Raw genomic sequence first — 25659 nt, forward strand, 5'->3', positions numbered from 1 at the left:
AAGAACCTTTGACATCAATCAAGACAAACTTTGACATAAAACAAAACTAATTTTGTTGAACTAACCTTAAAAATACAGTTGTGTTCAATTATATAACTATGTAAAATGAACGTAGTTCTACTATTTGTGAAACTGGAGGTTAATATGAAGCAAAGCACTGATTTGAGTAACTTATCTGGCAGTTTGTCACTCTCAGTCACCATTCCCACACAAATGCTGACCTGTACTTTTACTAAACCGCTCTTCTAGTATCTATCAGCAGGTAAAACTGTGGTATGATCAACATAAATGTCAGGAACGGAAGACAAAGTAGTTACAGTAAGTAATGCCTCACATCTTCTCTGTCCTCTCCGAGTACAACGCTTATCTGTTTCCTTTTGTCACAGCCTCCCCCCTTCTCCCCTCAAGGGTGCACACATGAAGGGAGAGTCCCCCGCCACACACACCTCAGACCAGAACAAACACACCTCAGCAGGGTATGTGTGAGAGAACGACAGACAACAAGTGAGAGAAACTACATCTGTCATTGACAGCATGTCAAACCACCACTTTGAATACATCTTAGGAGAAGTTGCAAGAGGCCCTTTTATGGCAGAAAGGAGAAAGAAACAGAGAGAAGCATGTGAAAACACACCACAGAGAAAGAAAGAGTGGAACTTGACTTGCTGTAAATGACATGAGGAGTGTGTGTGTGTGTGTGTGTGTGTGTGTGTGCGTGCGTGCGTGTGTGTGTGTGTGTGTGTGTGTGTGTGTGTGTGTGTGTGTGTGTGCGTGCGTGCGTGTGTGTGTGTGTGTATGTGTGTGGGGGTGTGTGTGACATGTTCAGAGTACTTGCATTGCCTTCCTGCACAGACTTAAAACTTCATGCGTTCAGTAATTGCTAGTAAGTCATTCTCTGAAACCCAGAAGCTTAGTTCCTGTCAACAGTGGCCAGCGCAGCACTGGGACAAAAAGTAGTTTAAATGCATAAAACCTTGTAATGTTATCTCAAAAATGTATATAACCATAATGGCATTCAAAATGTATATTAATTTTGTTTAAGAATGAGTTGGTAAGTGCATTGAGTACACTGTAAAGTAATTATTAGATTATTAGACAACATTTTACACTATTTCAGTCTTTCTACTTAAAAAATTAAAATTTAATTCAATGTTTTACGTGCAGTCTCTCTGTAAATATTTGTGACATTTCCTAGCAGTTTCTAAGTGGAACTGGGTTTAAAGCAAATCCTATCCTATCCTATCCTATTTTTTTTTCTAAGGGAATATTCCAGGTATATTATGAAACCTTTAAATAAATCATTTTTTTCACCTGTTTCAATTGGGGGAAAACATCATATTAAAAAGTGCATCAAAGATAACTGGTTCGTAGTTGACCTACAAGCCTTCAAGCAACAGTTCACCTTAATAAAAATAATACTAATAATATTGTGTTAAAAACAATATTATTAAAAATAATATTGTGGTCATTATGCTATATTAATGTATATTAATGTTTTTACAGAAAGTCAAAATGACAACATTCCTGGGCTATTGGCCAGACTGGCTGCTTTCCATTTGACTTCTTTCTTGTCTTATCCACGAATCACTTTGAAGTGTCACATGATTACAAGAGAATTGAAAGATCAACTTGCACTATCTTTTCCAGCGAACCCAAGAGGTCTGGACAAGCAACATTCAATGATTATTTATCACACAGGTCCAAGGCGACAGAAATCCTGCTCTGTCAGATCTTACATCCTTCTGCGCCTTTTAAGGGCAATCAAACGGAAATATAATTACATTACTTGGTAACATTTTACAATAAGAATAATTTTTTTATGTAAATATTGGTAAATGCATTGGCTATCATTAACTATCAATGAACCAAACTTTTAAAGTATTTATTAATCTAGGTTAATGTTATTTTCTTTCTTTCTTTCTTTATTAACATTTCAGTTTGTATAATTAACATGTTAACAAACTGATTTTTTCTAAAATACTTCCAACTTTCTTTTAGACAGTATTTGGTTTGACTTCAAGTAATATTTGCACATTTTGATACCTGAAAATGGATCCCTTTTTTTGTGTATTTAAATATAGTTTCACTTTACACATCAAATATCTGATACCATCCTATTTTACACATTTAAATACCCCCAGTGCAACTCCCTTCCCCTTTTTGTTAAGACAAAATATTAAAAAAAAACAGAAACTAGCAGATCACATTACTAATACATGTGTGGGTGAGTGTCAAAAGGGCAGACTGAAGAGACTGAATTAACATGTAAATATCGCATGCAATCTATTATAGTCAACAGCCAGTTCAATGCTTCAATGCATTTTCGCTTTTTCTTCTCCAGTTCTGACTCAAAACCCCAAGCATGATTAAAAGTCACAAGTGAATTCCAAAAATGCACAGTAAAAAGTTGATGACACGTTAGACAATGTGCCTCAATTTTAATTATATCAACTGAGATGCTGAGATAAAACCAGAATTTCACTGTAAATATTGCATAGGGTCGCACGTTCCTTGTCATGGCTTTCAACAAAAATCTTTAAACTAGTAATGTTTCACACCTAATTTGCACCAAAAAGACCTCAGCTTTGCTTCCAGATAACTGTGCATGGACTGACTGCCTAACCTGTTTTGTTTACGGCAACATTAAAAGAGTGGAATGACTGACAGGTAATCAGCATAACTGACCTTTCTACTTTCTTTTTCTTTTAGGTAGCACAAGAATTTGTTTCCTTCTGTGTAATCTGATCAGCTTTGTACCACTGGAATCAAGAATGTTTGTGCCGTGCGTCCTGGTGTATTCCAGTTTGATGCCTCACCTCTACAACTACAAATGTTTTTTGCTGTTGCTTTGTTTGTTTCTTTTCTTCCACAGCATGCAAAACATCAAAGTACTTCAACAAGTGTCAGTGGGTACTTTCACAATCACTTTTTCCTTGCCACTATGTAAAAAAATAAATAAGCAACTTGCATTTTATAGAACAATAAAGCACATTTCCTTAATATAAATTTATCCCATTAACATGTGTATATTATTTTATTTATATCTATTTTATTTATTATTTAAATTTACTTTAACGTTTTTTTTTTCTTCGTTTTTTTTTTATTATTATTGAAGTATTGCAAGTGGCATTTGATCTGCAACACTTTCTGATTGCTGCATCACATCAAATCTAGCATAAGTTTAATTCACAGTGGCCAAAACTACTGATCCTTTGAAGAGTGGATATGACTCCCAGACCAGGTATACACAAACAACTACAAAGATTCACATATGCCCCTCCTACTTTTCCAGAGAAAGAGTTTTACCTTGTAACAAGACTTCCACATAACAAACATTTCTGTGTATCTGTGAATCTGTGAACACTTTTAATGCAGCCGCCTTCATCATTAGAAATTATGATGGTAATAAAGTGATCTTTGGTGTGACCAGGATTTTTTTTAATAATGGACCATGAAACAATAAGCATGCCTGCATGACATTTGTTATTTGATCTTTATATTTTTAAAGGTCTGGACATGCCCTGATGTGTCAAATGGGCAATATCTTTCTGTTTTTCTCATATCGGATTAGTCATCGACTTGTACAAATGGTCATACACTCCTTTTGCCAATCAATTTCTCATGACTAACTGGCACAACAGTCGTGTCATGTTGGTCTTGTCATTTACTATCTAAAATTGATTTTTTTTTTTTTATAGATCTTGGAGAAAACATGGGCTTTTTTGACTGAAATCTGTGTGGCACAACAGCAAAATAGGAAGTAGCCTGCTCTTTTGAAGAGGGCAAGAAATTTTAAGTAACTGATTGCAAGTATGACAATACCAAACAAGCCATTTCCAAATTTCAGTTTTTCATTTCTGTTTCGGGGCATCATGCACCTGTTATTTAAGGGGTGACAGTGGAAGTCCTGGCTCACAAGATAGTTTTACCTATGTGCTAAAATGTTTTTGAAAATAGAAATGTATGTATGCATGTATTTATTTATTTAAATTATATAATTTAAAAAGTAGCTTGTGTTTTGTTTTTTGTTATTGAGTTTAACAGCCAGTGATCACAGTGCACTTTATTAAATGGAAAAGAGCAGGGCATTTTCCATCATATCTCAAAGTCATGAGAGTTTCAAGTGAGCAGATGATGATGGAGTGAACTACAGCATATGGTCTACGGAAAAACACGACTCATATTTAAACACATCAAATGTTTATTTCTACTTTTAGCATTTTAGACAGACTTACAGTACTTATAATACAAGTAAGTGCAACAGAGGAAAAGTGTCAGCCTAAAATAATACATTCAGACTCAAAGCAGCACCTCTTGTGCCAAAACAAAGTTAATTTAGAGCGACTTCCTTCCTTGATATTACAAACCTTATCAAATGAGTGTAATATCAAATAAGAAAGTTGAATTCGGTCAACTTTGATTTGGCATGAGAGGCGTTGCTTTGATTTCCCCTCTGTCTGAATGTATAGGTTATGCTGCTTCTAGAGCAATACCAAATTCAGGTGCACTTGCAGATATTATCATTTAATTAGTAAATGTTTTCAACATTGTTGTTGTTTCAATGTTCTTCTTTTGTGGTTCATATCGATAGGCGTTATTCTGCAAACAAGCCCTGTCAGTACTATAGAATGTGTTTCAGTTACACCTGAAACCAGAGCCTGAATTCAATCTATAACTGCTGAAAAAGTACCATCCCAACTCTGTGTTTGAGTACATATGAGTAACCATAGGTGTGAGTAAGATTATTGTCTATGACTGCTGCTTGTATAATCACCATATTCTAAGCATTGTGTGTTGTATAATTATATGTGCATATTATATAATAAGGATATACGCTAGTAGTTGATTTTTGATACATGACTATAATATCAATGATTGATGATATTTTTATCTGGTCCAGGATTGGTTTCTTAAAGAAATCCACTTGACAGCGTAGATCGTTGAAAAACGTAAGATTCAGTTCAGAGATTTAACTACAGGGCTTTCACATTTTTGGTGAATTAGCGCCAACTACAGGTCAAAGGATGGTATCGCTATGTATTGTAATATGGTTTAAGTTGTGTTGCGTTGAACACCTGGGCCTACAGAATGCTACATTGCACAGGATGATTATTTTAATGTAGCAAGCCCATAGTATGCAACGATGCAACGTACTGATAAATGTTTCAAATGGCATTGAACTTCACATGACCTCATTACGTCGCATGTTTGATTCAAAATAACCTTACATTTTAACCTTATTTGTTTTGTACAAATGTCTGGCAACCTGATCAAATATCATCTGTCGCTATTCAGCGCTTAAGATTGATTGAAATTTGTTTCATAAAAAATAAAAAAAAAATACTACAAATAATCAAATATTTATTTTTTTCCAGAATTATACATCAAGTAATACAGTGAATACAAATATTAACAAATAATATTCTAAATGGTTATAAAGCATCATAAGACAAAAACAAAAAATCAAATAATATATATGTATAATACCTCTTCAATTGTGCATATGGCCATGCTAAAAGGATTGTTCAGTGGCGCCATCTACTGATCAATAAATGTCATTACGTCTTGTGGTAAAATAAGCACAAGTAGCAGTAATAGGTGCTATTATATTTGTTTGAATAATTAGGCCTATTTCTGTTGTATTTTCAAATATGGCCACAACACACTTGTTTTTCAAAGTGTTGCTTAAAAAAAAGGTACTGCTGCTGTCCACGTTTGAGTCATTGACTACATAGAACTATATAGCAGACAACTAAACTTTTTGTGATCATGCACTTTTATTATTCTTTGAATTTTATTCCCTGCAGTATCAAACAAAATAGGACCTGTCGCAATAATAACAATAATAATAAAATTACATTTAGTGAGCAACCGTACATTACACAAGCTTATGATTAAAGAAATGCTGTCCCTTTGGGCAAATTAAAGACCATTGTTATGCTCTGAAAGTGTAAACCCACAGTACAATAAAGCTTAAGCGGCCCACATTACCTGAATTTACCAGTAGCCTATTTAGTATCTCCTCCTGAATCAGACGTTAGGGTAATGAAATAACTAAATATTTATACAGTGAACCGACATTATAGGCTAATGTTACAGATCGGTTATCTGAGCTTCACTGAACTGAACCAAACCCTCTATTTAAACATTATCTTCTTTACTGTCTTTATTGCGTCTGTTCAGACGACAAACTTGCTATTTCGTATAGGCACTGGCAATACTGACCTCTTGCTATGATCCTGTCGGCCTACGTGTGAATTTTACACATATGGTTAATTCGGATTTATGGATTTTGAAAATTAGATGAAAACGAATAAATCGTTCGCGAAGAGCAATAATAATAATAATAATAATAATAATAATAATAAAAATAATAATGTTTATGATGATGATGATGATGATGATAAACGAATAGTTTCCGAACTGGAGATTGTGGCATTAATTAATCCATTAACTTTATTGTAACACTTAATTTATATAGGCTGTTATTTCTTGCCACAACATGATCAGTTGACTGAATGGAATAATTTATTTAGGCTATTTATTTATTTATTTATTTATTTATATAGTGAAACCTAATTTTAATAAAGGACTTTGTTTTGGGAAATAGTCGAATGAATGATTAATTTACTCACACTAACCTGCACAAATGGACGCTGATCAAATTAGTGAATTAATCTGATTCAAAAGATTTGATTCACTACGGTGAGTCAGTAATAGCATAACCCTAACACTAATAAAGTAGAGTCTATGGCTGTGTTTCATAACCTAGAGAACTGCCTATCTTGATAACGTTTATGGAAATGATGTGCGCGCCGATACAAAAACACTCGGTAGGTGTCTCACTATCTTTGACATGTACAGCCAGAGCATCTGTTCGTGGGGGAGCGTAAGGTTTGACTGTGTATTAGAGAGCAGTAGGTTCCTCAACGTGCCTCGACACCGTAATCAACTTTTACTCAAGTCATTCGCGTGGTTCTGTGGTGATCGTTCAGAAGTTTCGCCATGGCGAAAAAGAGTTTTTCCACCAAAAAATCTTTGAGGAATTTGTTTTCTAAAAGTGAAGCAAATCTCAAAGAGTCTGTGGAGAAAGATGACAGCAGCAAAGGAACGCTCAAATTTATTAAATGGAAGACAAAGAAATCGCACAGTTTACAGGAGAGCCTAAAGGCTCCAAGGTAAAACCATTTCATTCTGTTTGCCGTTATAACTATAGGCTACTGAATGATCCATGCTTATTTTTGTCCATGTCATGTCAGATAGTCTAAAACCAATATCTGCCATCTGTACTAGTTTAAACGATATGTAAAACCACAAGCTAAAAAATAATAATAATAATAATAAAAATCACGAGACCAATGAATATGTTTGTTACTGTGATTTTACTTATATTTGAAGCCTATATGTATAAAAATGTTCTTGAATTAATTGGGACAACGTTTTGCCACATTTGTAATCCAGTACTGTAGCTGCTAAGACTGAGCATTGGTAAGAATTTTGACAATTATTATGTTAATAAATCAAATGCAACCTATTATGTTTTATTCTGTAAGTATTTAAAAACTAGCTATATTCTGTAGTCAAAGTATAGTTTGCTTTAATTTGATTCAGTTGCTCCGCTCCCAGTGTTGCCAGGTCAGCGGTTTTCCCGCGGAATTGAGCTATTGTAACACTGTAACACTGTTACTGCGAATTGTTTTTCATGTTCGCGGGTAGAATCCCCCCCCCCCTTCCCCCCCTCCCCACACACACACAGAACAACAATCGTACCTCCCTGTAAGTTTATCGTCACTAACTAATTGTTTAAATAGCTATTGTATGTAAAAGTAATGTCAGAATAGAGATTGTGTTTTTGGGCTCCATATGCATGGCTGTGATTACCTGAACTCTAGAGGTGGGCAGATCGATACTAATATCGATAATATCGATACCAACGTTGATATCGGTATTGATCGATACCAACGGGAAAATATCGATACTTAAGTTTCAGTTTCTCTCGTTTTGCGACCTGGCCGTGTTTGTCAAAATGCTGCTACTGTCACAGACAGAGCAGAGCAAGCTCTCAAGAGTGCTGCTCGTGCTCGACACTGCTCTCCGCCCCCTCTCCTGTGTTGTACCGTCACGTGACTCACCACTAGCGCTACTTTCTTTTACTGTCTATTATGGCTACCACCAGCAGTCAGGCGCGCGCACCGCTCAGCCGCGCATTTCTAACAGCAGTCAGTCAGAGGCGGAGAGAAAGAGGAGCGTTGTACGGCTGTATTTTCAGGCCGATCTACCCTTTTTGTGTTAGCTGTGAAAGTGATACTAGTTTCTATATTTAAACTACACATAGATGTGCACCAGACTTAATTATTTTTATTATTTATTATTTTATCAATAGCTGATTCTCCAAGAGCAGTGGATATTACAAGGCGCCTATCAGAAATGATTGTGAAGGACCTGCAGCCTCTTTCCATAGTGGAAGATGTCGGCTTCAGGAATTTTGTACAAGGAGAATTTGTTTTACATTGTGAAGTAAAACTTTGTGACTTTGTTTTAGAAAAAAAGTGCACTAAAGAGGAGAAACATTTTTTTTATTAACATGCTACTTGAAAAGAGAATTTGTTTTTACATTTTTTTTTATATTTGTGAAGTAATAATTTTGTAACTTTGTTTATTTAAATAAAACAGAAGTAACCAAAAGTTGTTTCTGAACAAAAGCTTATGTAGTACTGATTAATAACCCAAAATGCAAATCACAAAAACAATTAAAAGTCATGAAAATTCATTTAGATTTAGGTTGAAGACGCATCCACCTTAATTATTAAAAAGTATTGGTATTGGTATCGGTATCGGCGATACTGGCCCAGTATTTACTTGGTATCGGATCGATACCAAATCTAGCGGTATCGCACACCTCTACTGAACTCGGCCTATTGCTTTGCGCCTTTGGGCTAGCTCTAGTCTAACTTTAGGGTCTAAACTTTGAGATTGTAATAACATTTTGAGAGCAGTAGTGGCAGTGTGCTGATTTATGTTTATTATTTGTAGGAAACTCACACTGCATGGGTGATGATCATAAAGAGATAGACACTGCAAAGTTAACATCCCCATGAAATCAAAATTGAAGTTTTTTGTTTTTAATATGAATATGTTAGCCTTAAGGTTATCTATAAGTTAGTGTGCTGCAAAACAATGACAAATTCGCATTTAGGAGATATAAGCATTCAAAATGTACAGTCTCTAACAACATTATTGGATCAACAATTTTGATGACATCTCCCTGCACTTCAGATTCTCATCAGTCTGTTCAATTAAAAAAGAAAAAGAAAAAAAAACTTTCTGTCCAATCAAATGCTCTCTAGAAACCATAACATTCTGCCATTAGATGCTGAATCCTCAGATGCCATCGGTTTCTCGTTCACAAAATTAGTATTTTCTGTATGGTGTAGTGCACGATATAGGGGATATGGAACGATTCAGACAGCGTAAATATGCTTTCCATTGGAAAAGAGTTCTGGTTTGGCCTTTTTTCACGTGAACCGCCGCAGCGCACGCACACAGTTGTGCTCCGGCACAAAACAGTTGCATTTGAAGTATAGTGATATAGGTGAGATTAGGAGAAGAAACAGTTAGACAAACAGCACTGACGAGTATAAGAGATAACACCGATACCATGCACCAACATAAATGCCACAATTTTCAAACTACATATCCTCGGCTTCATAACAAGAACTGTTTTTGTTTAATAACAGTTTCTTATTCAATCTAAAGGTGTAATCTATTAGACTGTGGCGGTCAAATGCGGCTTTACCGAGCTCAGTAGCTCGGTTTGTTTTACTGTAAGTAAAAAACAATGTTTAATAAGCTTTTTGAGTCGCAAGATAAATGTCCTGTCCTGTTGGGATACTTATCTGTGAGATTAAATGGTACACATGTACCTTAAAACATTGCAGACTTGCTATGCAGTGGACTTTGGTGTTAGTCTTGGCTCTGTCCACAACTTTCTGTTTGAATATGCTCATCAGCTTCACCTACAGTAGTCAGATGGTGAATGTGCTTAGAAAGAAGTCAGTAGTTGCAGTGTTGCTTTATGGTCCCTTTCAGTCATATAAGTGTAACTCATAGTCATATTCATATAATGATTACAATTGTTCCGTAATTTCACGCTGGTGATTTATAGGCTGCAATGATGGTGATACCAGATATTTGTTTTGGCTGTGAATGTTGGTTAATGGGTGAGTTGAGTTTAATCGTATAATAATCAGTCGCTCTAATTCCTACCCAAAAGGACCCAATATTGTGTGAAGAGCGTGTTTGTTTGGATGTTTGGATTTGCATATTCACACAACCCAACCTTTAGTTAAAAACCCTCAACAACCAGCTTTTGTATGTGACTATTGTAGGTTATACGGCCACAAAAGCTCCTCCCTCAGGTAAGCAAACTGCTGTAATCTTATAAAAACACCTTGGCATGTGACTGTTCTTCAGAACCTGTCTGTTGTAGACAGGATCTGTCCCCTGTGTTTGCTTGGCACAATACGTTGAGATGCTTATTCAAACACTGTTCGCCATGTGTCTCCATTCCTAAATAAACTGTGACTCAAAGGCAAACAAACTGTGCAGTGTGCACTCACAGTGAGGTCTGTGACAGGCATACATTTCAAATCCTCAATCCTGTTGCTTGTGTAGACAGACTTAACATAGTTTAGTATTGTTTTGGATAGTAGACTTGATAGCAACATTGTGTAGTCTGTGCTATATGGGTCAACAGAAAGGTCTCACAAAGTGTTTGTAAGTTGAGAATCCAACTGCAAATGTCGCTTGCAACCAGAGTGAAACATTTCTGAGTCGCCTATGAGACCACAAAACCAGTCTTAAGTCGATGGGGTATATTTGTAGCAATAGCTCAAAATACAATGAATGTGTCAAAATTATAGATTTTTTTATGCCAAAAATTATTATATTATGTACAGATCATGTTCCACGAAGATATTTTGTAAATGTTCTACCTTAAATATATCAAAATGTAATTTTTGATTAGTAATATGCATTGTTAAGGACTTCATTTGGATGACTTTAAAGTCGATATTCTGAATATTCTGTTTTTTTTGCACCTTCAGATTCTATATCTATAGATTTTCAAATAGTTGCATCTCGACAAAATCTTGTCCGATCTTAATAAACCATACATCAATGCAAAGATTAATTATTCAGCTTTTATGATTATGTATAAATCTCAGTTTTGAAAAATTGACACTTATGACACTTAAGTGTGTGTGATGTGTGTATATATATATATATATATATGTAACGACAGGTAAAAGAGGAGGAAGCAATTGCAGGCAATCAGATGATGTTTATTAGAAAGAGAGTCCAGAATGTTGGCAATGGCAAGGAATGTCTACGGTGGCGTGAGAAGAGCTGGATGGTGAAGTCGATGGTGCAGGTGAAGGAGGTCAATGGGTGAAACCAGGAACAGACCGGAACACTGACACGAGGACGACAACACGAACCCAATCCAGCACACGAACACGGAAGACGGTAATCCAACTAGGACACGGAGACATGAGAGAGGATCTGACAACAGAGAGAGAGCGAGGTGAGTATAAGTAGCTGAGGTGTGATGAAGATCAGCTGGAGCGAGACAATCAACACCCAGGTGATGACAATCAACTAAACGAGCACATGGAGACAACGTAAGTACAAAAACAACCACAAAACATGACACGGAGGAAACACTGGATTTCCTACCGTGACAGTACCCTCTCCCCTAGGACGTCACCTGACGTTCCCAGCCTGCTTTACCTGTAGATTGTAATCATCTATAAGGTGGTGATCCAATATGTCCCGAGCAGGAACCCAGCTTCTCTCCTCCGGACCGTAACCTTCCCAATCCACCAAGTACTGAAAACCGCGTCCCCTCCGTCTAGAGTCCAGAATACGATTAACCGAATAGGTGGTTTCCCCATTAACGAGACGAGGCGGGGGGGGGAACCGGGGCAGGCGGATTAAGACGGGAAGAAATCACCGATTTAATTTTGGACACATGGAACACGGGATGAATCCTCCTGTACGCCGGAGGAAGGCTAAGACGCACGGTTACCGGATTAATAATCTTGGTAATAGAAAACGGGCCAATGAATTTGGGAGCAAGTTTGTTAGAAACGGAACGCATAGGAATATTCTGGGTAGAAAGCCACACTCTTTGACCGACGACGTAACGGGGAGGCTTCGACCGGTGGCGATCGGCCTTAGCCTTGGTGCGGTGACACCTCTGGACTAGTGCGTGTGCGGAGGGGACCGAAACCTCGGATTCCGTACTGACAAAATTAGGTGGTTGGTACCCTAAACTACACTTAAATGGAGACATGCCCGTAGATGACACTGGCAAAGAATTGTGTGCGTACTCCACAACTGAGAGTTGCTGACACCAGGACGAAGGATTATTGGAAGCCAAACATCGCAAAACCCTCTCGACATCCTGATTGGCTCGTTCGGTTTGACCATTGCTCTGGGGATGGAACCCGGAAGAAAGACTAACAGTCGCTCCTAACAATTTACAAAATTCTCGCCAAAATTTGGACACAAATTGGGGACCCCTGTCAGAAACCACGTCTGTCGGAAGGCCATGTATGCGGAAGACGTGGTCAATGACAGCTACCGCTGTTTCCTTGGCTGAAGGTAATTTGGGCAAGGGAATAAAATGAGTCGCCTTCGAGAACCGGTCCACTACGGTTAAAATCACCGTATTGCCTTTAGAGGGCGGGAGGGCGGTGATAAAATCTAGCGAAATGTGGGACCAGGGTCTTGAAGGGACAGACAGCGGTAAGAGTAACCCATCTGGAGGTCGATTGGAAGTCTTACCAATAGCGCAAACTGAACAAGCCAAGACGAAATCGTGGACGTCACGAGCCATACCAGGCCACCAAAATCGTTGCTTGACTAGAAATCTAGTTCTACTAACCCCTGGGTGACAAGCAACACTGGAACAATGACCCCACTGGAGAACGTCTGACCGTAACCCTTCCGGCACAAACAATCGGTTCGGTGGGCAACGAGCCGGGGGCGTTACCCCTTCTAAGGCAGTCAACACCTTCGATTCGACCTCCCATCTGAGCGCGGAGATAATGATGGTCCCCGGTAAAATGGGCTCGGGAGTAGCAGTACGATCGGAACGCTCAAAAAGACGGGATAAAGCATCGGGTTTGATGTTTTTGGAACCCGGCCGGTAAGAAAGTGTAAAATCGAAACGACCGAAAAACAATGCCCACCGAGCCTGCCTGGAGTTAAGTCTTTTGGCGGTTCTAATGTATTCGAGATTCTTATGGTCCGTCCATACAATGAAAGGTACACCCGACCCCTCAAGCCAGTGACGCCATTCTTCCAGTGCAAGTTTGACTGCCAACAACTCTCGATTGCCAATGTCATAATTAACTTCTGCAGGAGATAAACGGTGAGAATAATACGCGCACGGATGCACCTTTCCGTCTGAGGATGCGCGTTGGGATAACACTGCTCCTACCCCCACCTCTGACGCGTCGACCTCCACTATGAATTGACGTGAGCGATCAGGGGTGACGAGAATGGGAGCTGAAACAAAGCAGCTTTTCAGTTTGGCAAACGCAGCCTCAGCTGCGTTTGACCACCTGAACGTCAAACTAGGGGAGGTCAAGGCGGTCAGAGGAGCGGCTAGTTGGCTGAAATTGCGAATGAAACGCCGGTAAAAATTGGCGAACCCCAGAAATCTCTGCAGGGCCTTGCGAGACTCTGGGGATGGCCAATTTACCACAGCCTTAACCTTCTCAGGATCCATGCGAACACCCTCAGTCGAAATGATGTGTCCTAGAAAAGAAACAGACTGTGCATGAAAAACGCATTTCTCCGCCTGACAAACAATCCATTCTCTAGCAACCGCAGAAGCACTCGTCGTACGTGTTGCACGTGTTCCTGGAGAGACAAAGAAAAAATCAATATGTCATCCAGGTAAACATATATGAACAGATCGACCATGTCTCGCAACACGTCATTAACGAGTGCTTGAAAGACTGCCGGCGAGTTGGTTAGCCCGAACGGCATCACGCAGTACTCAAAATGGCCTCTAGGGGTGTTAAAGGCAGTCTTCCACTCATCCCCCTCCCTGATGCGGACCAAATGATAAGCATTACGTAAGTCCAATTTAGTGAAAACGGACGCTCCCTGCAACCTCTCAAAAGCTGAAGACATAAGCGGCAAAGGATAGGTATTCTTTACCGTTATGTTGTTCAGCCCTCGGTAGTCAATGCAAGGTCGCAAGGATCCGTCCTTCTTTCCCACAAAAAAGAACCCCGCCCCCGCTGGAGAAGAAGAAGGGCGGATAAACCCCGTTGCTAGAGAACTGGATATATATTTCTCCATGGCCGCCGTCTCTGGAATAGACAAAGAATATAACTTGCCCTTAGGCGGAGAAGTACCTGGCAATAACTCTATCGCACAGTCATAGGGACGATGAGGAGGAAGAGAATCAGCACGAGACTTACTGAACACCTCCTTCAGGTCGTGGTACTCCGCGGGCACGCTAGCCAAATCCACTGCTTCCCCCTGAAACACAGACTCAGAAACATTAACACCAGCAGACAAAAGACAAGACAAATGACATTCCTCGCTCCAGCTAACCACGGATCCAAGGCGCCAATTGATCCTGGGGTTGTGTTTCTGAAGCCAGGTGTGACCGAGAACGATGGGGGATTGAGGTGAGTCCGTGATGTAAAATGAGATCTCCTCAGTATGGTTGCCAGATGTGATGAGAGAAACAGGTAAGGTGGTCTGTGTGATGACTGGTAATCTGTGTCCGTTGAGAGCAAAGGGTGCAATGGGGTGTTTGAGGGAGGTGAGAGGAATGTTAAGCTTACAAGCGAACTTGAAGTCCATGAAACTACCCTCTGCCCCAGAATCCAACAAAGCGTGATGATCGAGTGCGTGGGTGGACCACCGTAGACTCACCGGAAGGAGTGTCGATGTAGATGAGGTCTTCCTGGCAGAGATCCCACCCGATAGTAGCCTCTGTTTTACTATCGGGCTTGGTCTTTTACCGGACAACGCTGGATGTGATGTTCTTGGCTGCCGCAGTATAAACATAGTCCCAGGGATCTCCGCCTGATCCTCTCCTCCCGGGAGAGCCGAGCTCGCCCCACCTGCGTGGGTTCAAGATCTCCCGGTGGGCTGACCGCAACCTCTGAGCGCTGACACTGAGCCTCCGGTCTGTTCGCGAGAACTGCTCTCCCCCTCCGTCTGGCGGCTTGATCGAGTCGGTTGTCAACTCTGATGGTGAGATCAATCAGGCTATTGAGAGAAGTGGGGAGCTCGACGGCGCGGATCTCCTGTTGGATGCGGTCAGCCAACCCATGCAGGAAGTGATCCCACTGCGCCTCTTCGTTCCACTTACACTCCGCCGCCAGGGTGCGGAACTCAATCGAGTAATCGGATACGGACCTGTCCTCTTGACGTAGGTCCGTGAGAAGTCTAGCCGCTTCCCTCCCGGCGACGGAGCGGTCGAAGACCCGTCTCATCTCCTCCGAAAGGGCGTGGAACGAGGCACAGCAGCTGTCTTGATTCTCCCACACCGCCGTCCCCCAGAGGGCAGCCCTTCCCGTCAGTAGTGACAAGACGAATGCCACCTTCATTTCCTCGGTGTAGAACGTGCGGGGCTGCATGGCGAAGTGCAGAGAACAATGAGACAGGAATGATCGACAAAACTCTGGCTCACCCGCATATTTCTCAGGGATGGGGAGGCGTGGTTCGGGCTGGGAAATACCCCCGGAGACGATCGGCGGTGTGGGTGGCGTGGGAGGCGCAGCGGGTGGCTGTTGTTGTTGGTGTTGAGTCTGGAGAGCGAGCTCGGACACCTTCGTCACCATTGCTTGGAAGGCTCGACCCATCTCATCTATCGCCTTGTCTTGGCGATCCATACGACCCACGGCTCTCTGCAGAAATTCCTCCAGATGAGATGGGGAGCGATCGCCTGCTGCTTCCATGATGGTCAGATCCTACTGTAACGACAGGTAAAAGAGGAGGAAGCAATTGCAGGCAATCAGATGATGTTTATTACAAAGAGAGTCCAGAATGTTGGCAATGGCAAGGAAGGTCTACGGTGGCGTGAGAAGAGCTGGATGGTGAAGTCGATGGTGCAGGTGAAGGAGGTCAATGGGTGAAACCAGGAACAGACCGGAACACTGACACGAGGACGACAACACGAACCCAATCCAGCACACGAACACGGAAGACGGTAATCCAACTAGGACACGGAGACATGAGAGAGGATCTGACAACAGAGAGAGAGCGAGGTGAGTATAAGTAGCTGAGGTGTGATGAAGATCAGCTGGAGCGAGGCAATCAACACCCAGGTGATGACAATCAACTAAACGAGCACATGGAGACAACGTAAGTACAAAAACAACCACAAAACATGACACGGAGGAAACACTGGATTTCCTACCGTGACAATATATATATATATATATATATATATATATATATATATATATATATATATATATATATATATATATATATATATATATATATATAATGTTATAGAAGTTATTATATATATATAATGTTAAAGAGATTTATGAAAATAACTATAGAAGAGCTGTTGTAAAGATTTTTTTTATTTTTTTTATTTACCTATTTTATAAATTACCTGTCTGGTTTCCTGTGCTCTGGAAAGGCACAGGACTTGAAATCTATTTCTTGCCTCACTACATAAAGACAAATAATTTAACTAATTTAAGTTAACGATAACAAGTATTTTTTTTCTGTTGAGTTAATTTTCTGTGCTACCAGCAAATTATATGGTTCTGCTTAAAGGAACTTGCTCAATGCATGATTATTGTCTTCCATCACACCGAGTGAAACTCATACTTTTGCTGTTCTCCCCTCTGGGGAGAAGCTTGATCAAAAAACCAAGATAGTGAAGAGTAAAAGTTGCAGCTTGTTTTCACCTGATGCTGTTGGCACGAGAGTGATAACCTGTAAAGATGAGACCTTTAAAGAATATAAATTTTTTACAGTTACAGGTTAAACAAATATCACTTCAGTGATTATGCTCAGGTTCTGCTTTAATTTGTTTATGCATCTTTGAACCAACACATTTTCAGAGGCATGTGCCTGAGGGTTTTTAAGAGTGGGTTTGGAATGTGAAGCAGAATATTTAACAAAAGACCCTGCAATCTTTAGGCCTCAAACAACTCCCTTCTGATTGCTCTCATGCTATGTTTAGGTTCCTAGATCATCACTGCAAAAACTTTGAAGCTGTAGAATCAGTCTCAGCTGTCTACATGACATTTTTTGATGGATTCTATCACATAACGCAAAGGATAAGTTACTTCAATTCATCAGTCATTCAAGTTACTCAAGTAACAGTTGCTCTTTGTTTAAAATAGGTTTAAGTGACTGACAACTATGTGATTTACTTTGAAAAAATGTGATTGCTTCCTTCATGAGGGGGACTTTTGGATGCACCTGTTCCACCTTACTATTTTCTGTTTAATGCTGGCCAAATCAGAGCTGAGATATGAATTGCATCCACTGATCATATAATAGATAATTAGGCCATTGTTAACATTAAGAAAGTGAATAAGAGTCCTGATGCACTGATGCCTGTATTCCTGACTGCATGACTGTTTTCACTGTGGTTTGCACCCATTTAAGTTATTTTAGGTGGTCCTGTACAATGGGCCACAGTGGGTGTCTTTGCATTAGTGCATTTGTTTTAGAGAGCACTGTGTGTCCACATCTTGTTGTCTGAAAGCATGCAGCAGGTTTCCACTGAATGTATATATTTTTTTAAGAGAATCAATAACCTGTTTACACATATTTGTATTTGGATGAGCTTAGGAAAGACTGATGATTGAATGTTTCACATTCTCATCATTTTCACTGGCTGACTCGAGCATTGGCGCCACACAACAAACTCAAGGCAGCTTTTTTGTTTGCTTTCTTTGCTCTTTGTGCATTTATCCGAACTTTAAACCGAATCCTCAATCTCCAGATGTCTAACTGAATGTCGTCTTCCACAGAACTGAGTCTGGGACGTTGGGAGCTGGGACGTTGGGAGACAGTGAAACTCAGGATGATGAGAGGGGGGCTAAACGCAAGACATCTTTCTTTGGCACTGTCCTCAGGTCAAAGGTCAGAGAGTACCTCACTTGTACTTCAGTATACAGTACATACAAGTGTATGGCTATGCAGTACCTGGAAACATTTATCTTTTGATTTTAGAGTTAATTTGCAAAAACTTTCAGTATATGGTGGTAATATTTTGCAATGTAAAAAAAAGAGTTAAAATATTACTAATATTTAAACACAGATCTTGAAAATGAAGGCAAAGCCAGTAGGGTCCAGTATGTACACAAAATAATAAAAATAAACAATACATTTATTACCAAGGAAGGAGTCAATGTTTGGCTGGTTAGTGTGGCTCCTTTTCCCTCTGCTGGTAAATGATCTAACAGCACCATCTTTCTCAATTCCTGCTTAAACTTCAATCAAATTAATACCAATTTAGCATAAAATATTTGCAGATGAATCCTATCTTGAAACCGGATGGTTTTAAGTGCACACCGATCCCAAATATCAATTATACTTGTTTCACAATTGTTAATTGCTACAGTCAATCTCATATATTTACATCCTTATTTTTAAATTTAAATGAATGAATAAATAAACAGTTATTTATTGATGAGGATGTTATGAAAAAATGATTTAGTCTCTCCTGTCATGCTTGTGTTCAGTAGTACAGAAAATAATATGCATGCTTGTTTTGTTTTTTTGTTTTTTGCACGGAAGACATGCACAGACATGATGAAGGATACAGATGATTAAGGAGAATTTTGCTAAATGTTATTTTAGGAGCACTGAGTTGTGTGGAAATCATGAGGGGGCCTCATTTTGATTGGTGCTGTACATATTTATTGTTCTTGCTTCTGTCCTGTCCTCTTTTTTTTAAAGACTCATGAGTCTGTCTACAAGCCTTTAAGGCCATATATAAGCTAGTATACTCCAAAACACTGATCGAAACCAAGCAATTTTATAACAAATACTTATTTTACATTAATAATAATATTCTTACATTATTCTTAATGTAATCTATTTAGTATTTGTTATTGGTTCTGTCCAGTGCTTCTCAACATTTTTTTCCACTGGGCTGCATATTTCATTTACATATTATGTCACCAGTACAAACCAACCAGATTTATAATAGCCTATTATAGCCTAAATATTATGATATCTAATCGATTACATTCACTGAAATAAATAAATAATTATACTTACCATTATTATAACACCTGATGCTGTCGGGACCTGACCAATTTTGTGTAATTCGGCTCGAAAGAAGTAACAGCACAATGAAGTTGCGATTGTAAGTTGCTTTCTGTAAGATGCGCATGGAAGCCGTGACCTGATGCGCGACATTGGTGAAAATGTGCATTCACAAATGTAGCCTACATTGATCCAAATATCAAATATCTGTGTGCCGTCAGTGCAGCTGAACAGTTCTGCGTTTAAATACACGCAATAGGCAAAAGCTTTCCGCAAAGCACTGGCAAAAGTAATTAACATGAATGTGTCAGGGGGAAATAGAATGGAGATTGAATTATTTACTAATAAAATAGTGTTTTCTGAGTCGGTGTGGCAAGGATGAAGTTGCCGATCCTGTCTCGCCATGTCCTCTGATAAAATGTAAGTGATCGTGTGTGTGTGTGTTTATTTATTTTCCAGAGTAAAATCAGGAACTGGGCACTTTAGTTTTGTTTTTGGTTGCACAAAAGTTCATAGATTTTGGTTATAATTTCTTTTTTTCACTTGACCAGCAGGTGGAGCTATTTGCATGTGAATGTACATGAATGTGTGAGTGTTTATTTTGGCTGAACAATCCACAATGACTTCAAAATAAAGATTTCAGTAAGTTAATAAAATTTGACTTGATGTGCTTCATGAATAATGTATATCGCTTTTCATGTAATTAAGGTTTGGCTTCATTCAGATGTTTTGCATCAGATTCAGTATCACAAAAATGTGTTGTGTTCGTAATCAAAGATGCCTAGCATATATATATATATATATATATATATATATATATATATATATATATATATATATATTTATTTATTTATTTATAATTGGTTTGTGTGTGTGTGTGTGTGTGTGTGTCATTTTAAAAAACTGAGACTGAGTTATGCATTTCACAACAGTATTGATTGGTTAAGCTCTATGACAGGTTGACTGATCATGACCTGCAGATATGGTCATTTTGAACTACTGTACCACCCGCAGCTCTAGGAATACAAGGGCCTCCACCCAGACTGACAGACAGTTACACATCTTTCTTTATCTCACTTCATGTCATTTCATCCTCTAATGTTATCAGATGGAACACTGAATTCACTTTAGCAGTAGACCTATCATATTTCACCAGACAGCAGAACAAGATTTCATTCCCTCAAGGACTGTGATAACACATGGTTGTGACTAAATTACTAGATATGCAACTATCAGCTGTTTTGAGCATCTATTAATCTGTCGATTGTTTATTTTAGTAATATGATTTTCTGGACCCACTTTATATTAAGTGGCTTTAACCACTATGTTCTTACATTTTCATTAATAATCTAGTACAATGTACTTATTGTGTACATACATGTTTGTACACTGTACTTATATTTAAAAAATAACTACATGTAATTACATCTGTATTTAATTTCTGTAATTACATTTATAATTACACTGTTGACCCATACTTTACACCTTAACCCACCCTTAAACTTACCCATACCTCCAACCCTCTCTCTAACCTTACCCCTATCCCACCTCAATAGCAACAAAAGTGTTTTGCAATACAATATGAACACAATAAGTACATTGTCCTTATTTTTTTATGTAAGTACATAGTAGTTAAGGCCACCTAATATAAAGTGGGACCGATTTTCTTATTTTTTATTCTTCTTCATCTTCCTTATTACTGTTTATATAAAAATCCCATTATAGCTATTTGCAGTTTAAGGTTTCAATAATTATTAAATGTGATGTTTAACAACAAATACAGTTTTATTTGTGCTTCTACTCTGTTGTAGTCTGTGCTCTTGTTTGACATTGATGAAAGTGGTTAAATCACATTCAGAAAATAAAACTAAGATAGAAGGGTGTTTCATGAATACTTTAGAAACAAAAGCTCTTTCCGTTGAATCGTCGCCTCATACCTCTCGTGCCCAAGGAATTCATTAGACAATACCAATCAGGCAGGTTATTATGAGACATAATGTTTCTTGAGTCAACATGCAAGGACTTGTATATACTGTATATTTGTGATATCAAATGTCAACAAAATTCAGATAAATATTAACGCATCTTTATATTATATTACTTTATTAATATTATGTAAATCTCTGTGATCTTTAAACTTTGTCCTCTTTCTTTCTCTTTTTTATTGCATTCATTTTCCCCTTCACCTTCTTTATTTATTTATTTTTTTTACTTCTATACTTTAACTTCTGACTTAATATTCCTTTCTTTCTTTTTTTTAGAAAGTGCAGCACAGCTACTCGGAGAGTGACATCCGTAAATCCAAGGGCTTTGCTGTATCCTTATCCTGGAAGAAGAAGAAGAAAAGTGATCTACCCCAGGGACTCTCAAGCAATAGTGAAGCCCCAGTGCTCAAGGATCGCATCAGTGAACAGGAAGAATTTGTCATCCAGGAAGAAGCAGAACAAAACCAGGTTGGTTTGAAGACAGCAGTGCCTACACCAGAACCCTCCTGTACTTCTGACCAATCCCAATCCCAGAATATCATGAGTGACATGTCTAAGCTTAATGAGGAGGAGGCAGGTTTTGTGCCTTCAAATCTGGACAGTACATCGATACCATATATTGACTCTTCACTGTCTGATAGTGATGCTGACCAGACCCCCCCAGATAGCCCATCTGAAGATAAATCTGTTCTGTACTCCAACCCTGAGTCTACAATAACTGATTCGTTCAGGCCTGCTCCGAATATTGGAACTACAGCAAGTACAGTCACATGCATAGTCCATAAATCAAACATTGATCTGAACCCGATTGATGTTTCTTTTAGGGATGATCACCCTTTCTCTGATTTTGAAACATCTGAATCAGGAATTTCAGCAGATGTTGAGGTCAACACCTTCACCACAGACATTACTTCTAACAATGACCAAATTATTTTCCAAAAAGAGTCACACCTGGAACGTAAAGACTCAAAAGATGTAACCTCTGCTATCCTCTCCATCCACGAGAGTTCCATCCCTTCCATTCCCCAAAGTTCCATTTCTTCCACCCCACAAAGTTTTGACTCTTCCATCCCCCACAGTACCCCCTCTGTCATCCTTGATGATTCCACATCAAACAATACTGTGACCCAGAGTTCCAGCCTAAACTCATATACTGCCGATACCCTTCCAGAACATTCCTCCAGTCTTCCACATTACACTATATCAACTGAGGCAGAAGATTCTCAAACCAGCGCTGTAAATAACAGAAACACATCTGCCAGCAATGGCAATGCCGTCAACACTGACCCCTTCATTGCCGATGTGGTTTCATCTATGCCAGATCTGATTGTATCTAGCACTTTATCCTCCTCCATAACCGCAGAGAACAGTTTGGATGCTGATACTGATAAAAAGCCAATTTTATCTCTGTCCAACACTGATGTTTCTGAAAGTGATTTAAGTTCAGTACCTCAAAGTTTACCCACAATCACTGTACATTCCACTTTAGATTCAAATTTACTGAAGGAAACTCACCCTAAGATTAATTGTGAGACTATTTCAATGGATTCGTATGAAACAAACAATGATTTGTCCTTGACATATGGTTCAGTGAAACCTAGCCCTGCTGAACCTGCCCTTCTTGAGAATGAGTCAAATATCTCTTTACCTCAGTCAGCTGTTTCAAGAACCTACACCATCAGTAAGTCAACTGTCACCTTTGACCTTTCAGGTTCCTCAGACCTTATCAGCCCTGACCATTCCCAGAGAGGTCTCTCTAACAATATGTCTTATTCAGATGTGGAAAACCTAAGTGAAATATCAGAACATGACCGAATAAGTCAGGAGAATGACCGAGCTAAATCGATCATCTCTTCAGAAACTTCCTCTGATTTTCCAGACAGTGATATCTCCTGCACTTTTCCCTCTGAAGTCATACCTGCCTTCATAATTCATCCTCCCCCTCACTTAGATGTTTCAGACCAGGTGTTCAGCTCTCAAACCCCAGAGACAGAGGTGCACACACAACAACAGAAAACATTCGAAGAGTATGAAGATCCTGAGGAAGAAGTTCAGGAGGCATCTACTCAAGTAAATCAAGAGTTGATTGACCAGGTTGAAACCACAGCAGTTCTGACTACTAGAAATGACCTGCAGAACAAAAGTGGACCAGAAGTGGAGGAAGGAAGTAGATTAGATGATATTTATAATGAAAATCATGACATTACATTTGTTCAAGACCCTGAATCAGAGCAGATAATAGAAGGCCAGGCTGAAACCACAGCTGAGAGTATGGACCTTGGAAATGACTTTCACATGTCTGGAAAGGAGAAATATGCCCAAGAAGTTGAGGAACAAAGTGAATTAGGGGACATTTATGACGAAAAGTATGTAGTTCCATCGAATCTAGAAAAAGACACCGGATCAGAGCAAATCATGGATGTTTTATCACAAGAGCAAATGTTATTTTACAAGGTTTCTGAAACATATGCGTTAGTTGAAGAGAAGAGAAATGAATTGAAAATGGTCCAAAGCACAAGAGAAGCATCTGCAGAGGTATTTGAAGGCATTGAGGTGTTGACAGGTCAAGCAGAGCAGCAGATTCACCATCTCGCTCCACTGAAACCAGCCCTACCAGTCAATCAAGAATGTAGCCCTGAAGAATGCACTTCTGCCCCTCCCTTCTCTGAGCCAGTGAAGGTATCACTTGCAGATTCAAGCATGAAAACACACAGTCATCTGGAGATTTGTCTCCACCCCTCGGCCCCACACCAGTCAGGCGGAGAGATAACAATACTGGAGGACACGGCAAGGTGCAAATACCAAACAAGCCCTGAAAACCACTACGCTGAGGAGGAGGAACACAGCACCGGTGAAGAGACTGTGGATGTAGCCACAGTTCTCCCAAGATCACAGGGCAGTGAAAGTCAAGAACATAACAGTGAGAAGATCTCCACTGCACACACCACAGAGGAGACCTGCAGACACACCAGAGACACAAGCCACAAACAGGGAGAGGTGACAGTGACAGAGGTAAAGATAGACAGAGATAATATCACTCACAGGAATTGGGTAGAAATCAGCGAAAGTACACCAGACAACAAAAGGGAAAAGGAAAATCTAGCAGAAGTTAACGCTGTTCCTGATCAGCTACTTTCAAGAAGTTTAATAACAGATGAAAGGTGAGATACAAGATTTTCACATTTTTTACAGGCAATTTGTGTACTGTTTGAAATATAATGTATTGATCTGAAAACCTGATTGAATACTTAGATATATTTTTATATATAAATGTATAACTACAATTATATGTGTGTGTGTGTGTGTGTGTGTGTGTGTGTGTGTGTGTTTATAAACAAAAAAATAATATTTGTAAAAATTATTTTATTCATTCATGAATAGGTTAATAGAAGATGCAAAATTAATTAAGCTTATCTTGCTTGAATTACACACTTTTCGCATGGGAAACAGACAAATGTAACCCCTCAATTCTGATTGCATGTGATTTACTTCACATATATATTATTTCATTTGGCTGACGCAACAATCCAGAGGGGCTTACGAATGAGGAACAGCGCAAATAGTTTCTCATGATGGCCATCAATATTTGCTGTACACCATGCCAGGTTTTAAGTGTGAGTGTGTGCTCAAGCTAGAACAGAAGTGAAATGAATAAAAGTATAGAAAAAGATATTAAAACGGGGGTTATTATATGAAGTGACTTTGTTTATGGTTGTTCATTTTTCTGATTAAAGTGATATATGAGATGAAGACAAATTATGGGAGATAGATATGGGCATAAAATTGTTTATGTACTGCACCCTTTTTATTCCACGTGTTCAGCAACTATTTTGGCTTATGTTTCTCTCTCCCTGCCAGTTTCATTTTTTTTTTTTTTTTTATGGAGTATATATACAGATTTATTATTCTGTCTCTTTTAGATGAGTTAAGATGAAATTCGAATTATTTTGTAAGTGAGGTTGAAGTTCTTATCCCAAGAAGGGACTGGTTTATCAAAGCCCCACCTGCTTTCAACCTCACATCTCTACATTTATTTGAATGGGATGGGCTGCTGAAGGAATGTAAGGTAGTTCAAAGTATGCTATTGACTCATACTTGATGATACACATTCTGGCAATAGCCATCATGAATGAAGGCCAATGCCAAAACAGCTGAGATTCACTTGATTTCTTACTTAGGCAAACAGGTATAACCACCAGGAATGTGGCTGATGGATTTTCATACTGCACTTTCACATTTAGATATTGGTCATGCTTAATTCATGCATGTGTTTGAGTTAAATGCAGTTTCTAACATGATGTTCATTTGTACAGATGCTAGTACATTTTTAACAACAGCAGTGGGAATGTGCTTCAAAGCAAAAATCAGTGCACTTTCTTGTTGTAGTTCT

At 39.0% G+C, this 25659-nt stretch overlaps 1 protein-coding gene across 1 annotated transcript in view; it reads left to right on the forward strand.

Moving 5' to 3' along the window:
* The first annotated feature begins 6860 nt into the window (after positions 1-6860).
* The window catches only part of LOC127935565 (uncharacterized), a 41902-nt gene continuing 23103 nt past the window's right edge, over positions 6861-25659 (forward strand). The window contains exons 1-3 of the mRNA XM_052533558.1: positions 6861-7178; positions 18042-18153; positions 21546-24430. Coding sequence (XP_052389518.1) covers positions 7006-7178; positions 18042-18153; positions 21546-24430 — 3170 coding nt within the window. The 5' untranslated portion in view covers positions 6861-7005. The remainder of the gene's footprint in view (positions 7179-18041; positions 18154-21545; positions 24431-25659) is intronic.

This window comes from Carassius gibelio, chromosome A19 (genome assembly GCF_023724105.1).
Source record: "Carassius gibelio isolate Cgi1373 ecotype wild population from Czech Republic chromosome A19, carGib1.2-hapl.c, whole genome shotgun sequence".
Classification (NCBI taxonomy): Eukaryota; Metazoa; Chordata; class Actinopteri; order Cypriniformes; family Cyprinidae; genus Carassius; species Carassius gibelio.